Here is a 24555-nt window from a genome sequence, read left to right on the forward strand (position 1 = left end):
CAATTTTAGCTTTTGAAATATTTCAGATCTGTTTTCTCTTCTGGGTGGAGTTGTAACTGTCTCTTTCTCTCTCTGTTTCTGGTCTGGTTTGGTTATGGAAGCCTCCAAAATAGTATATTTTGGTAAGTGAGAAGAGAAACAACTTTGCAGCTGAGGCAAAGACACTGTTCAGAGAGCGTGGGTGGCGTGGTTTTGACTGGTTGGCTTGGGGGTGTGTAAGTTGTTGAGTAGAGGGGAAAAATAAGAGTACAGAGTCTAAAAAGTCAATACTTATATATATATATATGTATATGTGTGTGTATATGTGTGTGTGTGTGTGTGTGTGTGTGTGGGGCCCTCACCGTTCTGCAGACCCATCCACAGCTGCTTGTGGTCTTTCTTCTGCATGTCGTTGATGACCTGGCTCTTGTGTTTGAGGGCATCCGCCTCCTTGATGCTGGACATGAAGTGGGCCTCGATCACAGAGTTAGAGGGGCAGTGGAGCAAGTCACGCTCTGGGAAATTCTACCTCAGAAAAACCACACAGGCAGGACTGCTTTTTAACACTGTATACCAGGGGTTGGAACTGGTTCAGGGAACAGAACCGAAAACTGGAAAATAACAACATTTTTCAAGGAACAAAAGTGTTTCAGGAACAGAACTGTAATTTTTTAAATCATGGGAACTGGTTAATAACGTTCTTTTACGTTCCAGGCATTTTTTTCTAGTCCCACAACAAAACACAACAAAGTCCTCACGCTGTCACTCAGAAACGTAGCATAACTAGTGCCTCCAGAGATGCAACCTCTCTTATCGTCACTCAATGCCTAGCTTTACCTCCACTGTACCTGCACCCTACCATACCCGTCTGTACATTATGCCCTGATTCTATTCTACCACACCCAGAAATCTGCTCCTTTTATTCTCTGTCCCCGAGGCACTAGACGACCAGTTTTGATAGCATTTAGCCATACCCTCATCCTACTCCTCCTCTGTTCCTCGGGTGATGTAGAGGTTAACCCAGGCCCTGTGTATCCCCAGGTGCTCTCATTTGTTGACTTCTGTAACCGTAAAAGCCTTGGTTTCATGCATGTTAACATCAGAAGCCTCCTCCCTAAGTTTGTTTTACTCACTGCTTTAGCACACTCGCCAACCCTGATGTCCTTGCCGTGTCTGAATCCTGGCTTAGGAAGGCCACCAAAAATTCTGAGATTTCCATCCCCAACTACAACATTTTCCGTCAAGATAGAACTGCCAAAGGGGGAGGAGTTGCAATCTACTGCAGAGATAGCCTGCAAAGTTCTGTCATACTTTCCAGGTCTATGCCCAAACAGTTTGAGCTTCTAATTTTAAAAATGAATCTCTCCAGAAATAAGTCTCTCACCGTTGCTGCCTGTTATAGACCCCCCTCAGCTCCCAGCTGTGCCCTGGAAACCATATGTGAATTGATTGCCCCCCATCCATCTTCAGACCTACAATCTAAGCTAGATGCCCTCAATCTCACACAAATGATCAAGGAACCCACCAGGTACAACCCTAAATCCGTAAACATGGGCACCCTCATAGATATTATCTTGACCAACTTGCCCTCCAAATACACCTCTGCTGTTTTCATTCAGGATCTCAGCGATCACTGCCTCCTTGCCTGCATCTGTTATGGGTCCGCGGTCAAACGACCACCACTCATAACTGTCAAACGCTCCCTAAAACACTTCAGCGAGCAGGCCTTTCTGATGACCTGGCCCAGGTATCCTGGAAGGATATTGACCTCATCCTGTCAGTAGAGGATGCCTGGTTGTTCTTTAAAAGTAATTTCCTCACCATCTTAAATAAGCATGCCCCATTCAAAAAATGTAGAACTAAGAACAGATATAGCCCTTGGTTCACTCCAGACCTGACTGTCCTCGACCAGCACAAAAACATCCTGTGGCGTACTGCATTAGCATCGAATAGTCCCTGCGATATGCAACTTCTCAGGGAAGTCAGGAACCAATACACACAGTCAGTTAGGAAAGCAAAGGCTAGCTTTTTCAAACAGAAATTTGCATCCTGTAGCTCTAACTCCAAAAAGTTCTGGGACACTAAAGTCCATGGAGAATAAGAGCACCTCCTCCCAGCTGCCCACTGTATTGAGGCTAGGAAACACTGTCACCACTGATAAATCCACGATAATCGAGAATTTCAATAAGCATTTCTCTACGGCTGGCCATGCTTTCCTCCTGGCTACCCCAACCAACAGCTCCGCACCACCCGCAGCTACTTGCCCAAGCCTCCCCAGCTTCTCCTTCACCCAAATCCAAATAGCAGATGTTCTGAAAGAGCTGCAAAACCTGGACCCGTACAAATCAGCTGTGCTAGACAATCTGGACCCTCTCTTTCTAAAATGATCCACCGCCATTGTTGCAACCCCTAATACTAGTCTGTTCAACCTCTCTTTTGTACCGTTCGAGATTCCCAAAGATTGGAAAGCTGCCGCGGTCATCCCCCTCTTCAAAGGGGGTGACACTCTAGACCCAAACTGTTACAGACCTATATCCATCCTGCCCTGCCTTTCTAAAGTCTTCAAAAGCCAAGTTAACAAACAGATCACTGACCATTTCGAATTCCACCGTGCCTTCTCCGCTGTGCAATCTGGTTTCCGAGCTGGTCACAGGTGCACCCCAGCCAGGCTTAAGGTACTAAACGATATCATAACCACCATCGATAAAAGCCAGTACTGTGCAGCCGTCTTCATCGACCTGGCCAAGGCTTTTGACTCTGTCAATCACCGCATTCTTATCGGCAGACTAAACCGCCTTCGTTTCTCAAATGACTGCCTCGCCTGGTTCACCAACTACTTCTCAGATAGAGTTCAGTGTGTAAAATCGGAGGGGCTGTTGTCCGTATCTCTGGCAGTCCCTATGGGGTACCACAGGGTTCAAATCTCAGGCCGACTCTTTTCTCTGTATATATCAATGATGTCGCTCTTGCTGCGGGTGATTCCTTGATCCATCTCTACGCAGACGACACCATTCGGTATACATCTGGCCCTTCTTTGGACACTGTGTTAACAAACCTCCAAACGAGCTTCAATGCCACACAACACTCCTTCCGTGGCCTCCAACTGCTTTTAAAATGCTAGTAAAACTAAATGCATGCTCTTCAACCGATCGCAGCCCGCACCCGCCTGCCCGACTAGCATCACTACTCTGGACGCTTCTGACTTAGAATATGTGCACAACTACAAATACCTAAGTGTCTGGCTAGACTGTAAACTCTCCTTCCAGACTCATATTACCGTAATTTCCAGACTATTGAGCGCACCTGAATATAAGCCGCACCCACTGAATTTTTTAATATATTTTTTTTTACATAAATAAGCCGCACACCTCGGCCGTCTGCTCTCTGTGTGTTGACCAGTCTTCGAGCTCATTTTCTAGTTCGGGCCATCTGCTTTTCTTCCCTCTGAAAGCTTTAGTTGTCTTTTTGCACTGAGTCAATTGCTCACGCTGCTGTTTCCAACGTCTTATCATCGACTCATTAAGACCAAGCTCCCGTGCAGCAGCTCTATTTCCTTTTCCAACAGCCAGATCAATCGCCTTCAAGTTGAAAGCTGCATCATATGCATTTCTCCGTATCTTTGCCATGATGAGGGTGACAAAATGACTACCGTAATCAGAATGATGGGAAGTTTGAGAGCGCTCGATTTAATCTAAACAGTAAACCAAAAAGTTGTTTGACCTTAACCCGTTCGGCAATTTCATTGGTCTAATGAAAGCTTCATGCCGCCAAAAAACTGAGCACGTCACAGAAAGCGGGAAAAATCCATATATTAGCCGCGTCATTGTTTAAGCCGTGAGGTTCAAAGCGTGGGAAAAAAGTTGCGCCTTATGGTCCGGAAATTACGGTAAGCATCTCCAATCCAGAATTAAATCTAGAATCGGCTTCCTATTTCGCAACAAAGCCTCCTTCACTCATGCTGCCAAACATACCCTCGTAAAACTGACCATCCTACCGATCCTCGACTTCGGCAATGTCATTTACAAAATAGCCTCCAACACTCTACTCAGCAAACCGGATGCAGTCGATCACAGTGCCATCCCTTTTGTCACCAAAGCCCCATATACCACCGACCACTGCGACCTGTATGCTCTCGTCGGCTGGCCCTCGCTACATATTCGTCGCCAGACCCACTGGCTCCAGGTCATCTATAAGTCTTTGCTAGGTAAAGCTCTGCCTTATCTCAGCTCACTGGTCACCATAACAACACCCACCCATAGCACGCGCTCCAGCAGGTATATCTCACTGGTCATCCTCAAAGCCAACACCTCCTTTGGCCGCCTTTCCTTTCAGTTCTCTGCTGCCAATGACTGGAACGAATTGCAAAAATCACTGACTAACTTTAAGCATCAGCAATTTGAGCAGCTTACCGATCGCTGCAGCTGTACATAGACAATCTGTAAATAGCCCACCCAACTACCTACCTCATCCCCATATTGTTTTAATTTACTTTTTTGCACACCAGTATTTCTACTTGCACATCATCATCTGCACATCTATCACTTCAGTGTTAATTTGCTAAATTGTAATTACTTCGCTACTATGGCCTATTTATTGCCTTACTGCCTTACTCCATTTGCACACACTGTATATAGATTTTTCTATAGAGTTATTGACTGTACTTTTGTTTATCCCATGTGTAACTCTGTGTTGTTGTTTTTTGTCGCACTGCTTTGCTTTATCTTGGCCAGGTCGCAGTTTTAAATGAGAACTTGTTCTCAACTGGCGTACCTGGTTAAATAAAGGTGAAATAAAATAAAAACGTATTCCAGTATCTACCTACAAGCTGAAAATCTTTGCATGTGCGTGTTGCTACCTGCCCTTCCCCCTGCGAAGCATAGGCTACTGACTGTACTGACGTTACAAGCTTGATTCAGAAGATAGGGAGAGATTTTTAATTAGCAAGAGAAAAATGTGTACACTTTTTCAACGCTAGTGAAGGATACTGTAGGCCTAGTTATCATGTTTCACGTTGGATTTATTAACTACAAAAAGTTAAGACGTGTTTTAAATTCTGGTGCCGCTCTGCACACACAAGCTTGTTAACTTGCTATCTCAAGCTTGTTAGCTAGCTAGCTCAAAGGACATAAAAAAGTTCCTCCATAGAAGCCGTCCTCCTAGGTATAATTCTGTGTACCTAATTCATATAATGCACGTCATAACAAGATGCCCAGCGCTTCAAGCCTCCTCCTCAACCGTCTCTCGCTCTCTCCACACCCTCAAAATTTGTCACATCTTGCGCCACAGGCTACACTTGTCTGTCCATCATGCATGTAAACAACTAGCTTACCGCACTGATTGGTGATGTAATTTAATGAGCTAAATGTATTTAAAAACGGTTGATTTCACAGGTTAAAAAAGTAACAATATAAACTGGTACTTTTTTTGGTTCGAACCGGTTAAGAATTTTATTTTTCTGGTCGGAACAGTGGAACGAAACGGGGGAAAAAAGTGGTTCTGTTCAGAAAGAAACAATTGGAAAATAATTTCACTTCCAACCCCTGCTGTATACAGGCCAGCATTTGGAGGATTCTACATTTGGACCAGCAAATATACTTGCTGCTCCATATGTACTGTGTTAACATGCTAAAAAACGAATTCTGTGTTGTACCTTAAAGTGCACAGTGATGCTCCACGGCAGGGCAGTGTTGGAGGCATGCAGGTCAAACAGCAATCCGATTGGATAGTGCCTGCAATGAATAAACACAGCCACAACACATCAGTTGAGGAAACATGTCACCAGGGCTTCATTCCGTTCCAACTCTGAATCATAATGAGTTATCCCCTCCTTCACCGTGGGCTGGATCCTAAGTAACCTCTTAATACGTTTTAGAGACAAAACACCTTATTTACCCAAAGGTCTGAGTTACGTGTGTATGTCAATTTAAGATTAGGACTCATGTCCAACCAAATGTCAAAAGCTTGTGTTGGGCTGCCACCTGGTGCCTGAAATGTAAGACTGCAGACAATTGGTATGTAGTCTCTTCATTGATGATGACGATGATGATAGGAGGCGAGTTGATATGCTCAATTCTGATCTGTAAAAGATGTACTCTACTGCTGTGCTAGGACACTTGTTTCTATGGAGGGGCACAGGGAATTCTAACCATTATATTCACTAGTAGTTGTTAAAAGAAGTCAATACTTTACAACACACATAGTCCTCACAGTCCTACGGTAATTTAAAGCTCACCCACCATTTGAGTGGCGTTCCTTCGAAATCAAACCATATCTCCTCTACGTCTTCGGCCTTCATGACCTTCAGGAAGTGCTTTTTCACCTTGTCTGTGACCAGAGTCAGGTAGCTCACCCTTGGCAGGAGGAGCTGAGGAGAGAACAGCAGAGGGGGAGAAGAGAGGGACTCAATCTAGGTTCCCGCAAGAGTCCATGGCTCAAGCCAGCTCAGTAGTCATCATGTGTGTGACCTGAATTAGCTAGACCTATGTCACAAATGCTATGTCCATTGCACGTGAGGTTGGTTGCACCTTAATTGGGGAGGACGGGCTCATGGAATGGTATCAAATACATGGTTTCCATGTGTTTGATGCCATTCTATTTGCTCTGTTCCAGGCATTATTATGAGCTGTCCTCCCCCCAGCAGCCTCCACTGGCATTGTCCAGCAAAGAGACATTTTTTTTTACTTAGTACTAGTCTGCATGATGTCACACTTACATAGAAGGGTTCGGCCTCTCTCTCGGTGATCTCATCCTGGTAAAGTGTGAAGCAGGTCGGAATCCGACCAAACCAAACATCTCGCAGCACGTCCTTGTCATCTGCCATCCTCCTGTCGCTCCCAGTGGCACATAAAGAAAGTATTCTCTAGCAACAAACCACCTGTCATCAACAGATGAAATGGTCAATCTGGGATTGGTACATTCATTTTGGGACTTTTAAATGAATGTTACATACCCATTGATATTTTAAGAGTTTAATTGATAAATTCCTCATGAGTTTAGTTGAACTGTCGTACCCCATCCAAACCCAAAATATGAGCTTGTTTTACTTGGTTGTTTGTAAACAATGTCATTGTAAACAAACCCTGCATAACCTCAAAACATGGCTAAAACTATAATTATCGGCCCGTTGTTGTTTGAACTACAGATTTTGCACCAATGACAGTCAGTCTCAGATGAGAGAGTACACCAGAATGGTAACATTCGAAAGCTCTCTACAGAACGTGTCAATTAAGCTCTCTTCGGAACCAGTCAATCACAGCTCTGCAAAGAGTTCTAATCTTACCACAGTTTGTGAACACACAACTTCAACTAGCCAGCGTTAGGCTAGTGGAGAAATACAAAGTGCTAGTTAGCTAACGTGTTAGCTAGATACTGTAACTAACTAGCCACGACTTCACTGGCGGTGAGGAATAAGATTACATTTAACATAGTTAACTAAGCAACGGTGTATTGGTTACTTTGCAACGATTTACATGTACATTATTATGTATTGACTTGCTAACTAGCCAACTAGCTAGATAGCTGCGTACGCTACCAAGCCTCACTGACACTGGCAGAAATAGTAGCGAGGCTGTGGGCACATTTGAAAGTGTGCCCTAAACAAGTGGTAGGACTAGGAGCGTAACATTTCTAAAAGTTTTGAGACAAATGATAAACAACATCTTACTTTTCTATAGCGTTTGTAACCAGCTGCGATGAAGGAAGAGGGCCGTGGTGGTGTTGTCATTCGCCTGTCAAGGAAAAAAAGCAAGAAAATCCCCCTTTTCGCTGACGAGGTGTAACCTGTAGTATAGAGTGACATCCAGCGTTCATTGTAGTGTATTGCAATAATCATGTCGAGATATTCAGTGCATTCAGTGCAAAGAGGACCTATAAAGTTGTTGGTTAGTGACGATAATTTTGATTCGCCTAGTAATCGATAAGTCATTTTGTAGTTATTTGTAGTTTCATTTACAGCTTGGAAACCGCAGAAGTTTTCTTTAGAGACAACAAATATGGCCCCTTTCACGGTCCGTAGATGTTTTGCAATTGTGCGCAGTCGCCTGTTCTACGTCGTTACAAGGATCCAAATCCATTTGTTGTGCTCTCTGAATCAAGAATGGATAGGAAAGTTGAAGTGGATAACCTCGAAACGCGTCTTGAGACGCTGGAAAGTCGTATATACGGTGAAAGAAGGAACAAGGGAGGGAAACCCGTGAAGGTTTGACAATAATATTCTATATTAGAAATGCCGAATAGCGATTCAACTGGCTGCTTTGGCTAGCTAGCGAACGCCCTTTTTGCACACTGATTTAATACAATCAATGCTTAGACGTCAATATTATGGAGCATGTGTGAAGAACAGCTATACCAGGGCATTCCAACATGTTAATGTCGAACGACTACTTAGATAGCTAAGTAACTCAATGCCAGTACAGCTATAAACACGGTTTATTTTCAAGTTTAGCTTTAGTGTATCATCATATAATGCACTCTGTTCCCTAGTGCGCGGATTCCCTCTCCAGAGTTCAGGCCGCCCTTGCAAACACTGCAAATAAGAGGGAACGAGTGAAGATTCTACACAAAAAGAGTGAGTGACATCTTAGACGACACATAATTGTGACTTGGATGGGACACATTATTACCAGGACAATCACAAAACAGGGTAAATTGTGATTATATGTCCCACATAGTAACTAGTATATATTCTACAACCTTTTGTTCTCTGTACAGTTGAGGACCTGCTGAAGTATCTGGACCCTCAGTTCACTGACCACATCACTGTTCCTGATGCCATGAAGCTGGAATTCATCCTTGCTGGTAAGAGTTTTTCATTTAAATATGTGAGTAAATGTTGGGGAATTTTGTCCTGCGTCATGGTGATTGAGTAGGCCTCTGGCGTATGGGTATGTCACCTTTCGGCGAAATTCGCCGTTTCGAATCCAAAATAGGTGACCTACGTGATTCGTATAGATCCGATGAGAAAAGTTGGGGAGGGGGGTTGGATCACTATTGGCTGTTTACATAAAAACAGAATGCAGCGCAACACGCGACTGAAGAAAGAAGAGCCAACCAATCTATTAGTTACAGCATCAGTGCGCGCTCTGGAAAGTCAGCTTGTCAGTTACAGCAGCGCGTCCCCTGAACGATAACGAAGAGGTCGGTGAGAAGCCTGATCACGGAGAAGGTGATGAAGCGTACTTCATGAGCTGTAACCGAAAAACAACTGGCATTTGGAAAGTTTGAGATGAGGGAGAAAGTGTGCTGGAACAAGTATTAGCATTGTGAAGTATCTTGCTAGCTGGATCAAAATTATCCGTTATTAGCTAGCCAGAGAAATGTTGAACAACATTAGCCAACTCATCTGATCAAATAATTGAGTTTATGGTGTGAAAATGATATTGCTAGGTAACGTTACAACATCAGATGAGCTAACATTAGTAACCTAACCAATTTGCTATAGTATTAATTGGTATACGACTCCTTGCCGTTACTCAAGTTATAACGCGTCAGTTGCTTACTGGACCCTGGCAATCTGTGTGACATGTTAACTAGCTAACGAACTAACCACTATCTGTTAACCACATACTGTAGAGGGAAAACATTAGTTAATTTTTAGAATGAGAGAATTAGGTGAAAATGAGGCATTGCTTGTTAAACAAGTGGATTCAGAGATCAAGTGTCGCTGGGCCTGGCTTAAACTGGATACCACTATAGAGGTGAAAGGAACACCGCACACGTTCCCTCTTTCTCACTTTTGCTGGCACATTGTAGAACTGATGTCCACAGGCAGAATGTGTACAATGTAATAATGTGCAGTGTAGCCCAAAGAGTTTTTGTTGTGTTGAACTTGACAGTAACGTGTGTGGATTATAAAAAAAAAATGTACTCAGGGAATGTTATTTTTGCATACAGCCTTGTGCACTTGATCTATAATGGCCACTATAATAGAGCAAAAATAAAATGCCTGTTTGTTTCATTCTATTTCTGCTTTAAGATGGGGGGTTTCCCCCAAGTGCAATATTTAGATGTGTGTGTGTGTGTGTGGTCACAAGCATTCTATTATAAAGGCTGTCATGGCTAACTGCAATATTAGTGTCATGTTTTTTTTTTCTCAAGACTTGTCATTTGCAGTAAAGTCTAGGCAACAAATAACATTGGATTCGGTTCACATTAACCACTTTTTAAATTTTACACAGACTGATCATGTAATCATATTGTTTTTTTAGTTAGTTAAAACCTGCATTTCCCCCTAGCAGGGATTGTTTTGTTGTTGCATGTTTCCGTTATTTATTTTTTTTAAGTCACCTTTTTGGGCCCTCCAGTTTGCATCCCTGGTATGTGCCTCCAGTCTCAAACTCATGCACTTGTTTCTCCCCACAGAGGAGGACTTCCTGCTTTGCCAGGCCACCCTTCTGGAGCAGGTGAGCAACCTCCAGCCACTATTGGACAGCAACTACATCAGAGGTAGGTGAGAGGGAATTTAAGTATCATTACAATGTGGTCTGTGTGAAGTGTTGATGGGATGATGGGTTAAATACTGTTTTTTATGTTGAACGCAACTCATTGTAAAGTTCTCATTCACAGATGTGCCAGAGCATGCCACCAAGCTACAGCGTTTGTCTCAGATTCACATCAAAGAGCAGGTTGGAACCGTCCCCCATCTCACTTATTCATGCCCCTCTTTTCTTGATTTTGTCTTTCCTCACAAGACACACTAGATTGACTTTTGTGAATTACAGTAGTGACACTGTTCTTGTCATTTTCCCAAAGGACCAAACTGAAGCCCAGTCCCTAGAGGTGAAGAAACTGTTTGAGGAGTACAACAAAATGGTACCTTTCCTTCATTATAATAGCAAATAATGGAATTATTGAAGTGAATAAATAACACTGATCAAGACAGAGGAAAATGTATCTGAGGTTAGCCAGTGAAACTGTGTCGAGTACATTGGCTGTCGTGTCTCCTGACCTCCTCGGTCAGATGAATGAACGTGAGTGGTTGTAGATTGTTTTCTGTCATGTTGAACTCTGAGCAATGTCTAGTCTGTGCTAATGGAATGAACTGCCTGGCCCACCAAATTATCTTTGAACCTTGACCTCTTTGGCAGATGTTCCTGCTGTCCAAGCAGTTCACCCAGTGGGATGAGAGCCTGCGGAAAGTGGAGGAGGCAAAGGGCATCCGTCAAGTGGAGTAGCGACCTTGTCCAGTGATGACCGTTATGACAGTGTCACGGCATGAGGTCATCTGTGTGTCAAGGGTCCTATATGCAGCTTAATGTAACTTGCTGGATATTATTGTTATTTATTTACAGCTACATCAAGAGACATTTGCATAGGTTTTTTTTAATTTTTAATCCTTGTTCATTTATTCAACATACAATGTACCCATGCATTCCAACTCTGCAACACTGCTCCAGGCAGTCACAAGACACTGCTTTTTTTTCTGGGTCGGTTGACAGTAGAAGAGTGTAGAGAAGAATTTGCACACTAACTTTCTTCTTCCACAAAGTCCTGGTTTTAAATAGTTTTATATCAGACAGCATGACTGCAAATGTAAAGTAATTGCAATAAAATCCATACTATTCAAACTGAACTGTTTGGTTACTTCTGTTTGCAATACTTGTTTCAATATATTGTTATAAAACAACTAAAGTCGAAACTTCAATTGTGTGCTTGAATTCACCTGTGCCGGAGATTGTTTTTCTGTTCGCATTTAATTACAGGTATTTCAATAGCCATATCTATAACTAAGAAGATAAGATGTTTTACAATCGGAGAGCTACAATTGATCGGTTGTAAAAACGTCTTTTTAGTCACAAGGTAGGTTTCCATCCAATTTGTGACAGATTTTAATGCGAATATTCTAAAATCTGCATAAAATGCGTATTTTCCCACCAGAGATGTTTTCATTAAACTGATTTATTGCGGATAAACGCCTGTGCGTGATGTCGTGGTGGACATAACGTTTATTGTAAAATGTCCATGTCCGAATGAAAAATACAAGTTAAATGGGTTTCAATTCTATTCATGGTTTTGTCAGAAACTGTTGCGTTATATAGCAAATGTGCCCACTCTGGGCTTGGCACGTGCGCTTTAGCCAGCTGCTCAACATTTCCGGGTAGGCTACCTACATGATGAGATTATGGCTAAGGGTTATATTTTTATTTGTCAAACGGCAGCCACATCGATCATTATGTCACCAGAATAAGACCCTCAATATGTATTGGAAAGGAGCATCAAGCTCATCACGTGCACTTTCACCACCCTGTGAAATTAATCATTTATTTAATCTGTAGCCTTAGAAACTGGATGGTTTCCCGAGTCGTAGTGGGACCACACAACATATCATCGCGTGACTCCAAGTTTACTTCTATGTGATCATTACGTTAGTATATCAATATTTGCGCATAAAGAGATTTCCACACCAATTTCTCACATAATTAATTTTTAAACACAAAAAGTACCACAAAATCGAACGAACAAATTGTCGGCATTTCTCCATCAGCCCGGTCGTGATTTTTTCATGAGGCAGTTAATTCATCCACATAAAATGGTTGGATTGAAACCTGGTTTTGATATGGCTAGTATTTAACGTTTCCAAATTATGGTAACCCCCTTGCCCCTTTACAAGTCAAGACCTTGCTATCGTTATAGGAAGAATATATATTGCATACTCTGCTCGTCCTCTATCCTCGCCTCCTCAAACCTCATTGGATGAGGACAAACCAGAGGTCCTTCCCCTCTGTCTTCCAATCGGTTTTGAGAAGAGAGGACGCGAGGAGGATACAATTGAGATTCTCCTGCTGTCTAGCACGCGCTCAGTAATGTGGTCAATTTGGCAGCAGATGGGAGCAATTATTATATTGTAATTGATTAGTCCTTATTGTGTAAAATGTGCATAATTGGTTATGGAGGTATATATTTTTCTGCAGACAATAACTGAAATACACACTAAAATATTGCGAAATACAGGCAGACACGCACGCACACGATCATATTATTGGGCTATAGTAATGACTAATATAATTAATTGTAATGACTAATGTAATGCATTCTTATTACTACGTTGCAAACGTCTGTTTTGTTGGGGCTCGTTTCCATGGACGTGGTTCATACTAATTCGAAACCAATAATACTGAAACTGAGAATGTGTATACATTTCTTAATTATTGCATTTTACTCTATGCGTTACCAACACAATTACATCAAATATTTGGGTACGTTTGGTTAAATACCCCTGGATGATAAAAAAAATGTTGGTATAAATGCACATCATCCCCCCGTTTTCTCCCCCAGTGGTAGCGGCAGGAGGGTGCGTAGTCAGTTACAGCCTCAGCGGACAATCGACTCGAGGGTGGGACCATGTTGACATAAGGAAGGACTAGGGTTGTTTGTTAGGAGCGGCACAAGCATGGACAAGACTGCCGTGGTAAAAGTCGGTGCCGCGGCCAGTGCCAGTGTATGTGCCCTGTTCGGTGGTGTGGTTCTCGCCCAGTACATGTTCGCCCAGAAGAAGAGAGCGGGAAAGAAAACGAAGATCATCGAGATGGTGAGTGGACTCGCGCGTGCTGTTCATGCGTCTATTGCGCAGTCGCGGATGTTCCTAGAAATAGCAAGGGTGGTTTAGAGGTCATTATTTGCTAGGTAGCTATCGTGGTGTCACGAAAAGCTGCCCAAAATCGTGACATGACATTAAACTGACGCTGTTTGTCAGGTGGTGGTGAAATTTGCCAGCAGATTTCGTGGTAGAATGTTGAAAGAATGTTGGTTCAATGGGTTACTTCCGAGTTATGCAAACAATGCCCCTTCTGCTCTACTCTCGAGCCCCCTGTCCAAAATGACAACTAAACACGTTTTGAAGCCAAATGACAGTGTCTCTATCAAACAAGTTCAACTGGTATGTCAAAATACGGACTTACAGGTCAGGTGTGAGTTTTACTTTTCACATTGCTTGTCCTCAAGCGTCATTGCTAGTTAAATATTGTGATTCTGTAAAGTCCATTCTCAATTCTAGGACATGTAGCCTACCATCTAGTCTCTACGAATCCGAGAGTGGAAGAAAACTCTCTCGTCTTTAACATAAAGGCTCACTTTTTGTGATCAGCCCCATCACATGTTAGACTGTTGAATAAACGTCATTTGAACATACTTTACCTGTTGTCCACTGATTTTTGTCCTTATGTAGGAGGTAATCTGAGACAAAATATCCAGAGTAGTGCCGTTAACCTGACTTTCAGTACGCTGGTTTGTATTTTCAATGCTGAAACAATTCGCACTTGACTTGCACAACATGTCAACGGCCGCGTTTAACCTAAGCACAGATCAAACATTGTACCACGAAATCAGATGGCAAATTTCACCACCATTTCCAGCAAATTGCGAGGGAACGGGCTTTGATTGACAGTTCGGTTACATTCCGCAATTGTTTACATATTGTGCATCAGGAGATGGCAAAAACACAAGTAAAATAACCTAAGGGCGCTGCAAAAAGTTGGGTAAATAACACTTTCCTGTGGTTAACCCGATCTCCACTTCCTACCGCCAAAAGGACAAACAGCACGGACAACCAGTAAAGTCATTTTTAAAGATATACTGTTTTTAAAGATGCACTATGCAGAAATCGCTCTGCCCTTTTCTGGTTACCAAAATTCTAATAGTATACCTAATTTCAGTTTGTGACAAAACAAGCAAGTATAGTGTAGAGAATCATTGTACCATCTAAACCGCTGTGAAATATATTTTCCATAACCAAAAATATAGTATTTGAAGCTGGTGTACAAAAATATGCAAAATCTAAACTTAACAGGAAGCATAGAAATAGTGCACATAGAACATATCTACCGTTTCTTAGACTTGCTTTCAATGAGAATGACTGATTTATAACACACATTTCTATGTGAATTTGATAAAGTTACCCAGAAAGTTACATATTGCAGCTTTTAAATCTCATTGTATTCAACATTCTGGTTTATAGAGACTTGTCTTTTTACAGCAACTTCTTTCAGACTGATGTTTAGACAACCTACCATCAAGGGGTACAACTGAGGATTTGTTAGCATTATGTGTGGCTGTTGGGTCTCAGCCTAGGTTAGATTTAGAGTAACTATCTGGATCAGATGACAAGTGTATTGCAAACACCCTATGCATCTCCCCAATCAGATTAACCCATTTGGTGGGAATTGTAATGTGGCCATATAGCGAGCAATGCTACACTGCCCCCTTAGAACAGGAAGACATGTCCCCGTGCTTTGACTTCTCAGCCCCCTCACATGTCCGGGCAGCCTTGCTTCGATGGCCTCACGGCCGCCATCCCACTTCTGACGCCAGTAGCAAACTGCGGGGCAGGGACGTGAACCAGGGTCACTGGCGTGAAAGGCAGCGCACCAATAGGGTTAACCCACTTGATGTGAATTGTAACATGGCTCATATAGTGAGGATTGCTACATCTTTCTGTTCAGTTATTTTTAGACACTGTGTACAACAATTGTTGTATTGCATGTAATAATTCAAACTATCACAGTGCCAATTGTGTCTGTGAAATGTTGCAGAATCATTGTTTGATATAGTGAAAGACAGTTGTACCTCACAGGCAGCCAGACGCTTACGTTGTCTGATACATCACTAACTGGTGCACAAGATAAGTTAGCATTGTTTTATAGACGGCAGGGATGGTGACCTCCATATATATACCAGACCTCCATTAAACTTAGCGTGTTGACCCATTCATTCACACTAAACTTCTTCCAGGAATGACGTGCTGGCTGCTCTATTCCCTGCTTTCTGACTGGGGTTCTTTTTAGGCAAGCTTTGCCCTCTTTTTTTTGTTTGTTTATTTAACCTTGATGCAACTCTGTTGTATGTGTCGAACTGCTTTGCTTTATTTTGGCCAGGTCGCAGTTGCAAATGAGAACTTGTTCTCAACTAGCCTACCTGGTCAAATAAAGGTGAAGTGAAATGAAAAAACTAGGCATGTCGGTTAAGAACAAAATCTTATTTACAATGACTGCATACCCCGGCCAAATTCAGAAGACGCTGGGCCAATTGTTGGCCGCCCTATGGAACTCCCAATCACGGCCGGATGTGATTCAGCCTGGATTTGAACCAGGGACTGTAGTGACACCTCTTGCACTGAGTTGCAGTGCCTTAGACCACTGCACCACTCGGGATTATTACAGTGTCCCCAGCATGGGAAAGACATCGACTGTTAGAAAAACACACATCTACTCCACAGTGTCCAGTTGTAGCAGGCGTGCTCATGTTGCCTGATGTCCCAGCCCACAGTGGTGTCCTGTTGGTCAATGATAGACATCTACTGCATGGTTGTGTTTGGGATTGAAATGGTCTCGTGTATTCATTATTGGCCACTAGATGGCAGATAAGAACATTTGTAATGCTTCATGCTTGCTCTCAAGCAAATTAACATGTTCACTCCACTTTCTCCATGGGGAGATTGGCAATAGACAGTCTTGCTCAGTGCTGAACTGTTTTACTTCCTATTGGACATCTCTTTCAGTTTGATCTATGTTGCTATTTTAGAAAAATATTGTTACACCATGTTCTAGTGTTATGGTGTGTTAAGTTTCCCCAAAATGTTCTTTCATGATCTTACTACTACAACGCTTTCAGTATTATTTTCAAAGTATTACTTTGACTCCAGCATTGACCCAGTGTCTTTACATGATGGTTAGGCCTGTACAATGTGTAGGAGTCGTTTTGGCCTGTTTGTGTTGTGTATATGTTGTCTGTCGAGTTATTTTGACTTGTTTTGTACACTAGAGGTGTGTGTGTGTGTGTGTGTGTGTGTGTGTCACAGGTGGCCAGGAAGGGTTATCACAGGTGAGAGGAGAGCGCATACAGTTCTTACCGTATCACAGATACAGCTTATAGAATTGCATCTCTCTGCACCTATTTGTATAGGAATATGTGTAGTGGAGCTTTTTACATTTTATACTATATGTGCAGTGAATGGGAACTTCACCCAAGCTGATTTTTTTTTTTTTTGTGGACGTGTTATGGACAGCTCTCTCCTGTGCCAGTGGCTTTTCATAGGGAATCGCCACTATAATGTGGTTAAGTCGCTCAACAAAGTCTAGGCTTAAATAGTCCAAGGAGGGGTGACCGACACAATAGAGTACAGGTGTATATTGCTGGATAAGTCACCTTGTTTGGCTGAGGTCACACATGTTCTCTCTGACTTCTCCTGTGTCATGGCAGGCTTATCCAGGGGCAACAGAGTTACAACCTTCCTCCTTTGCGGAGAGGGAGTTTATCTACGACAGAGCGGACTGTCCATGTGCCTGCGCTGTGGCGATACTGTTAGCTGAAGAGCTCTTACAGCAGACACTGTCCGCTTTACCGTCTACTTATTCATATTTATGAGGCATGGAGTATAGGGCCAAGGGGATCTGTCTCTCTGTTTCTCTTACATACTTTTTTTTCGAGGGAAGACCTCTAATAGGACAATTTCTACTCCACTGAGCCAATAATATTTTAGGTTTTTCAGTGGGCACTACAAGTTTTAAGAGAAATGCATTCTAATGAGAATGTTATTAAGCTATCATGAAATGTTCTGTGGCAATGTGGATGATACTTTGCCAAACTACATGGGGCCCAACCACAGCCCTACTTTAATCACAGAGCAGCACACGCAGCTTATCACAATGCTGTTCTGAGGAAATGAGTGTCCAAGCCTGCCTGGCAAAGTCGCCATTTTGGCTCAAAGTCAAAACTCTTGAACTAAAATGTTGTCAGCAGCATGCCCTCACAGCCCTTATTAATGTATTTTTTTAATGTATGTTCCCCATAGTAGGTCTTTATTTACATTTGCTGCAGAAATGTTCAGTAGATTCTTACATTGACTGACTCACCCAAGATAACCTCTCTTCCCTATATCTGTGTAGGCATAATGCTGTCACAAATGCCACAAAGCACCTCTTCCACTCTGTTGCCCAATGGCTGATAGTAGTCTGAATGCAGACTACTACAAATGAACTCCAACTCTCGTACTCTGCTCCAGCTCTGTGTCCTCTATAACCTTTGACTTTGGTGAACAAGGCTGGGGGTGAGGACGAGACACCCTCCGCTGTAGAAAGGAATGTTGAGCCAGCACTTTCACAGATGTTGAAAAAGTTACAAACTGACAATGGGTTTTAAATGGTGTTGCCGCAATTTATTTATTTTTTCTTCGGGTGAGACAGAATCGCCAATGGACTCCCTTTCAACACCTCATGTTTGACAGTTGTTCCAATGATTGTTGAAGATGTAGGCCTAGCCTATTTATGGGGGGGAGAAAAAAACATTTTAGATTGGGTGGAAGTTGTTTTTGTATATCCTTGTTGTTTTAAATGTCTCATAAAAAAGATGACTGCATAAGTGTATCTGTTTTAGCCTACTGCTCCCAAGGCTTGGGTGGAGAGCGGTTGGATTTATCACCTACATATGATACCAGTGTCAGAAACCCAACAATCACCATGGTAGTGGAAATGCAGACCTGAATATGATTGGCCAGCCCTTACGTTGTCTAGTTATTTGATCAGTGTTGATCGGATAGGTGTGTGTGTGTGTGTGTGTGTGTGTGTGTGTGTGTGTGTGTGTGTGTGTGTGTGTGTGTGTAGTCTTATTTTGGTGAGATGTGATTAGACCTCTCTGCCTGAGTTAGGCCTATTGAAAGGTGGTATGTGACCCTGCAGCTGAGGTATGGTTTGTCATGTGCTAGGCCTAAATAATGACTGACGCCTAACTGACATTTCCGGCTTGCTGATTGGTTTTAGTTATACACGTGCCTCATTCAACAAGTCAGAAATGTCAGAGTTCCGACTAGCGTGTGAACGCGGCATATAACCTACAGGGGGGGGGAACTCAGATGGCTTCTCATTGGCGGTGAGCAGAGTGGATGAACCATGACCCTTTGACCCTGGGTATTCCATAGCCACGCACACACAAACAACGTGAGGCAGGGTAGGGGTCTTGAAATGTGTGTGGTCAGCGTTGGTGGAGAAATGCACCGCAGGGTTTCGTCCCTGGCCTGGAAATAATCCAGACAAGTGGGAGGGCTGTTTCTGTTGCATCATGTGACTGTAATGGATTCTAGTTACAGTACCTCTTTTAAAAGCTGAGGGGTCAAAGGTAAACTACTGCCATGGGGCTATTCCATGTCACCTCATCTACTTGCCGTGTGTGTGTATTAAGACATGTTAATTTAATCTTTGTGTGTCCTGTGTTTATGACGTAAATTGAAGATGTGTGTGAGTTGTTCATTTGCGTGTCAGTGCGTCACTGGCCTCTTACAAAGGGGAGGGATAACATGATCTAATCTATTTTGGGTGACGCCCCCTCTGTAGCGTTGCCTATATAAGCCCTCTGCTGACAGAGAACCTTTTCTTCACTCCCTTCACTTGTTTTGTGCAAGACCAGAGGAAAAGGTAAGTGTGTGTGCTGCTGTTCAGAGCCCTGCTGTTAGCACCAGCTACAAATTGCTCTGGAGGGTCAGAAAATGACCAGGCTACAAATGTGTTTATTTATGTTGGTGTGTTTGGAGTTGGAGAAAGGATGTACTGAATGCATGGAAGAAGATGGGAATTTAATGGATTATTATGTAGTTAAACAGTAAAATATCATTAGAGGATGGTGTGTTAATAATTGATAGTTGTAAATAGGTATGACTGGTATTTGGAGCGACGAGTGTGTGGATTCTGCTCTCCCTTCCCACTAACTAAGTTTTTATATCTAATATTCAAGAATGAGTTACATAGGTGTGGTCTCAGTGTTTTTAAGACTGAAGAATGTTGTCAATGTAGCCTATGCATCTGGAACGGTGTATTTCTTAAAGACATTACGACACATGACATTGCGTAAACAACTCAAATGCACCAAAGGAGAGGGTGTTCTGTTCCATGGATCAGCCCCAGTGTATTACATTAAGTGGTGTGAGAAGGGGGTTCCTAACTTTAACCTACATCCCAGTCATAACCTTGGACACGTCCACTGATACCACAGAACAGTCTTGGTACACTATTGCATACCACTGATGGCTGTGTGTGCACAAAGTTGTTTGTGGATGGGGTGTGGGCAATTTCGATACTCAAACATAACTGGGTATTCCTTCACCAGAGTATCTAGTTTACACCCCCTATCTTCCCCAGCTCCACCACCCCTTCAGTCAAGGTTTTATTAGCAACCTTAAAAATAGACTCAAGGGGACACACCAGCTGGAGGTAGTATTTATGGTTTGTTACATTCCTGCCCTGACATGTCAACAGGGCTTCAACTGCACTATAGATCCGTCTCGCTCATTCCTCCACCTGAACCTAATTCATTGCCTGATCAGTAGCCTAATATTGTAGTTAGACCACCAAGTCGTCGCTAAGATTCAATAGAACATATTGGTGTCTGCAGCCCTGTAAGTTGTTTGTGGTTCAGGTCTCCTCCCTCCTGGCCTGGGGCTTGTTTGGGTGGTGGTCAGTTATGTACAGAAGAAGGATCCATAACATCAGCTGTTCCACTGCTCTGGCCCGGGGGAGATGGGGGCTGGGGCACGAGGGGTGTTGTGATATCCACTTAGTCTTCTCCTGGCTCCTCTTACCTTGGCCCCAAAAATGAGGGTGCTCTTTTAAACTTGACCCGCACCCCACCAAACACTAACCATAGGCCCAACTCATTTATCGATTTCAGTGATGGGTGTTACATGCTACTTGTAGAAGTATATTAGAAGCATACTTAATCTCTGTGTCTTTCGCCCTCTCCATCTCTCAGATGCCAGAGTTTGAGAAGAACACGGTCCACATGAGGGATCCAGAGCGGGTGGAGCAGATCATCTGTGACATGATCAAGGGTGGTGCCTCCAAACTACAGGTACAGTAGGAGGGGAAGGGTGTGCAAAGAGAAATGGGCCGTTGGTATTGGATGAACAGTGACACCCTGTGGTGACAGTAGGATGACCAGAGTTATCACTGACTCCCCTCCATGGCTCTCCTGGTTTGTTTTCAGGTCATCACTGACTTTGACATGACGTTAAGCCGGTTCGCAGTCAACGGCAAACGCTGCCCCACGTGTCATAGTAAGTACAACATAAAACCAGCTCAACATTCACTGTGATTCTAAATAAGTTCCCTGCCTATGACTGTCTCCGGCCTCTCCGTCTGACCAAAGTCCTCCTTTCCACACAGATATCATTGACAACTGCAAGCTTGTCACCGAAGATTGTAGGACGAAGGTTTGTTTCATGTTACTATTGCTTAATAGTATTTGTAGGCGTCACAAAAGTATGTGTTAATGCTAATTGATTTTCCGTCTTTTTTTTAGTTACTGGAGCTTAAGAACACATATTACCCCATAGAGATCGACCCCCATCTAACGATGGAGGAGAAGTATCCATTCATGGTAGAATGGTGAGTAGACGCGTGCACACGTGCGCACACACATACAATTGCTCTCGCTAAGGCACAGTCTGTGTGTTGACAGGTATTTTAAGTCCCACACATTGTTGGTGGAACAGAGGCTACAGAAGGACAAACTCTCAGAGGTGGTGAGAGACTCAGACGCCTGCCTGAGGTAAGACCTGAGATTTTTTTTTTTTAATAATCTAAACTACAGAAGGCCGCTCAGGACACGTGTTGAGCCAGAGTGCCCGTTATTGTTGTTTCATGAACACAAGCTCTACGAAATATTATTTATTTCTGCCTGTGAATAATTTTCGTTCATATAAGCTGGATGTCTGTCCCACAAAGGGCTATGAGTGGTCCTAATGCTTACATGTCTGTCCCACAGGGAGGGCTATGAGTGGTCCTAATGCTTACATGTCTGTCCCACAGGGAGGGCTATGAGTGGTCCTAATGCTTACATGTCTGTCCCACAGGGAGGGCTATGAGTGGTCCTAATGCTTACATGTCTGTCCCACAGGGAGGGCTATGAGTGGTCCTAATGCTTACATGTCTGTCCCACAGGGGAGGGCTATGAGTGGTCCTAATGCTTACATGTCTGTCCCACAGGGAGGGCTATGAGTGGTCCTAATGCTTACATGTCTGTCCCACAGGGGAGGGCTATGAGTGGTCCTAATGCTTACATGTCTGTCCCACAGGGAGGGCTATGAGTGGTCCTAATGCTTACATGTCTGTCCCACAGGGAGGGCTATGAGTGGTCCTAATGCTTACATGTCTGTCCCACAGGGATGGCTATGAGTGGTCCTAATGCTTACATGTCTGTCCCACAGGGAGGGCTATGAGTGGTCCTAATGCTTACATGTCTGTCCCACAGGGAGGGCTATGAGCCGTTCTTTGACAGACTCCAGCAGCACAACGTGCCCGTGTTCATCTTCTCAGCGGGTCTGGGGGACGTCCTGGAGGAGATCATCCACCAGGCGGGGGTCTACCACCCCAACGTCAAGGTGGTGTCCAACTTCATGGACTTTGACGAGAATGTAAGTCCCTCGAGGAGAGCTTGGTACATGCTGAGGATAGGCCTGAGTTTCTGAGTGTTGATAAACCTGATAATAAAGCTATGGTTCTACCTGGGTGTATGCATTGCATTTGCATCAGTTGGCTCAGTTCCATTTAAACTCAAGTATTTTTCTTCTCTCAGGGCGAGCTGAGGGGCTTCAAGGGAGAGCTGATCCATGTGTTCAACAAGCACGACGGCGCCCTGCGCAACACGGAGTACTTCAAACAGGTGAAGGACAACTGCAACATCGTGCTGCTCGGAGACTCGTTAGGCGACCTCAACATGGCTGACGGCGTGCCCAACGTGGAGAACATCCTCAAGATCGGCTTCCTCAATGACAAGGTGCCCGCAACCCCCCCGCCGCCCCCATCGCCAGTCAGCAACTCTATCTGCTCCCATCACCAGCTACATTACTGGATATTAATAGTCTGAAGATGTGACTATAGTGACTGATATGAAAGTATGAGGTTATGTGCTGTCTGTGCCAATCTGCATCGTAACTCTTCTCTCTTCCCTGGCAGGTGGAGGAGCGTTTGGAGAAATATCTGGACTCTTATGACATCGTCCTGGTAAAGGACGAGACTCTAGAAGTGCCCAATTCCATCCTTCAGAAGATTCTATAACTCATCCCCTCTCCACATCATACTGACACACTTCCCCCAAACCCATGGAAAATGAACCGACCTCTGGACCCCCAGACGGCTGTTACTGGCCCCCCCCCGCCACTGACTCACAGCCCCTCGACATACACTAGCTCCATGGGCACCCCTCCTTGGATCCCACCTCTACCACCAACCATAGGGTCATGGTTGGGTACTGGATGGTCCCTTCACCTCTTTATGAAGACATTTATTCTCCTATCAATGAACTATTTTAAAGTACACAGCCTCAGTCTTTGTCTGTCTGCAACCTTATCGATGTCCTCCACCTCATAACTAAAAAGTAATAGCAACCCCCAAAGAATGCTAACAATTTTTTTTAAATAATTTGCATGTTATTGTTATTCATAATATTTTTTATATTGTAATGCTTGTATCAGCTTGCAAATCATAAACCGAGCATCCACACAAGAACACAGCGACGTCTTTGGAACAGTCCTAGCATGCATTTCACCACACTACGTCACCTTGCATTGTGCCACAGTTTGGCTACAGGAATCAATGTAGGTCTGAAAAAATAACTTGAACCTGTCTATGGGTGAACCATACTCAGACACTGGTATGAATATTATCAGTGGTTTTATGGATGTAGTAATGAATTCTGTCTTGCACAAGAAAAGCCATGTATACACCTCTGTTTTTTTTCACATGGGGACTTTGCTACTGTAGCCACACTGCAAAGTAGCACTTTATTTTACAAGAGTACTAACACTGCATATTTTATGTGCCATTTAAATATACTGCATGGTTATAAGATACCTTATGGCGCTTTTATATAAAAAATTAAAGGTTTAAATCTGTGCTGCCCCTGAACAAGGCAGTTAACCCACTGTTCCTAGGCCGTCATTGTAAATAAGAATTTGTTCTTAACTGGCTTGCCTAGTTAGATAAAGAAATTAAACAAAATTGTCAATGACAGTTGCGATAATAGTAGTAACTAGTGATGCAAAAGATTTTTATAAGTTAGTTATGGGGTATTACTGTTAGTGTAACCGACTTTATGAATGATAGTGTAAAATAAAGTGCTACCAAAGAAGTCATTACACAGAGTAACAGTATCCTACTCAATCGGCAGTATATTACATGAGAACACCACTGGGTAAAGCACCTTTGTCTGTGGATCAGCGACATTCAATAAGACTATTTTGTTTAACTTGGCCTTTTATCCACACCCATTGACCTTTTTTTAATTTTGTAGTTCAAATTTGAACTCTACCTCAAGCTTGGAAAAGCTTATTTCCCCCCTTAAGTTTCTCAGTTTTGTCTTGCAAATGTTTGACGTTTTATATTTAAAATGTTATCGTTTTAAACGTGCTGCTACACCTGCATGTTGCCTTTTCTAAACTTTGGATTTGTCTAAAGGACAGAGGGGAAAAAAAACTTGTGAATAAAACTTGTCACATAACAAATGGTGGTTTCTGTTCAACTGTACGATCAAGGTTGTGTGGGGATTGTGGTAGAAAGCAAGCTGTAATACCAAAATGGACCTCTAGAGAACGACAAAGTC

The 24555-nt window shown here is 43.2% G+C and overlaps 3 protein-coding genes across 5 annotated transcripts in view; 2 read left to right on the forward strand and 1 right to left on the reverse strand.

Annotated features, from left to right (window-relative positions):
• atg5 (ATG5 autophagy related 5 homolog (S. cerevisiae)) overlaps positions 1 to 7698 on the reverse strand; it is a 31190-nt gene extending 23492 nt beyond the window's left edge. Inside the window, 5 exon segments of the mRNA NM_001173812.1 lie at positions 342 to 504; positions 5630 to 5708; positions 6216 to 6343; positions 6692 to 6853; positions 7643 to 7698. Of these exon segments, the coding sequence (NP_001167283.1) occupies positions 342 to 504; positions 5630 to 5708; positions 6216 to 6343; positions 6692 to 6799 (478 nt within the window). The 5' untranslated portion in view covers positions 6800 to 6853; positions 7643 to 7698.
• Positions 7699 to 7879: 181 nt separating this feature from the next.
• LOC106605350 (dynactin subunit 3) lies at positions 7880 to 11548 on the forward strand. The gene is made up of 7 exons (XM_014200870.2): positions 7880 to 8176; positions 8461 to 8545; positions 8689 to 8775; positions 10339 to 10422; positions 10543 to 10601; positions 10729 to 10788; positions 11064 to 11548. The coding sequence occupies exons 1-7, from the start codon at positions 7994 to 7996 to the stop codon at positions 11148 to 11150; spliced, it is 645 nt and encodes a 214-aa protein (XP_014056345.1). The 5' UTR covers positions 7880 to 7993; the 3' UTR covers positions 11151 to 11548.
• Positions 11549 to 13251: 1703 nt separating this feature from the next.
• On the forward strand, positions 13252 to 24457 carry nt5c3 (5'-nucleotidase, cytosolic III). 3 transcript variants are annotated; one of them, XM_014200677.2, is made up of 9 exons: positions 13252 to 13504; positions 20707 to 20805; positions 20941 to 21010; positions 21120 to 21166; positions 21256 to 21341; positions 21415 to 21504; positions 22207 to 22369; positions 22531 to 22731; positions 22911 to 24457. In XM_014200677.2, exons 1-9 carry the CDS (start codon positions 13367 to 13369, stop codon positions 23010 to 23012), a joined length of 996 nt encoding a protein of 331 aa, XP_014056152.1. In that variant the 5' UTR covers positions 13252 to 13366; the 3' UTR covers positions 23013 to 24457.
• The last annotated feature ends 98 nt before the right edge of the window (positions 24458 to 24555 follow it).

This window comes from Salmo salar, chromosome ssa05, assembly GCF_905237065.1.
Source record: "Salmo salar chromosome ssa05, Ssal_v3.1, whole genome shotgun sequence".
NCBI classification, from domain to species: Eukaryota; Metazoa; Chordata; class Actinopteri; order Salmoniformes; family Salmonidae; genus Salmo; species Salmo salar.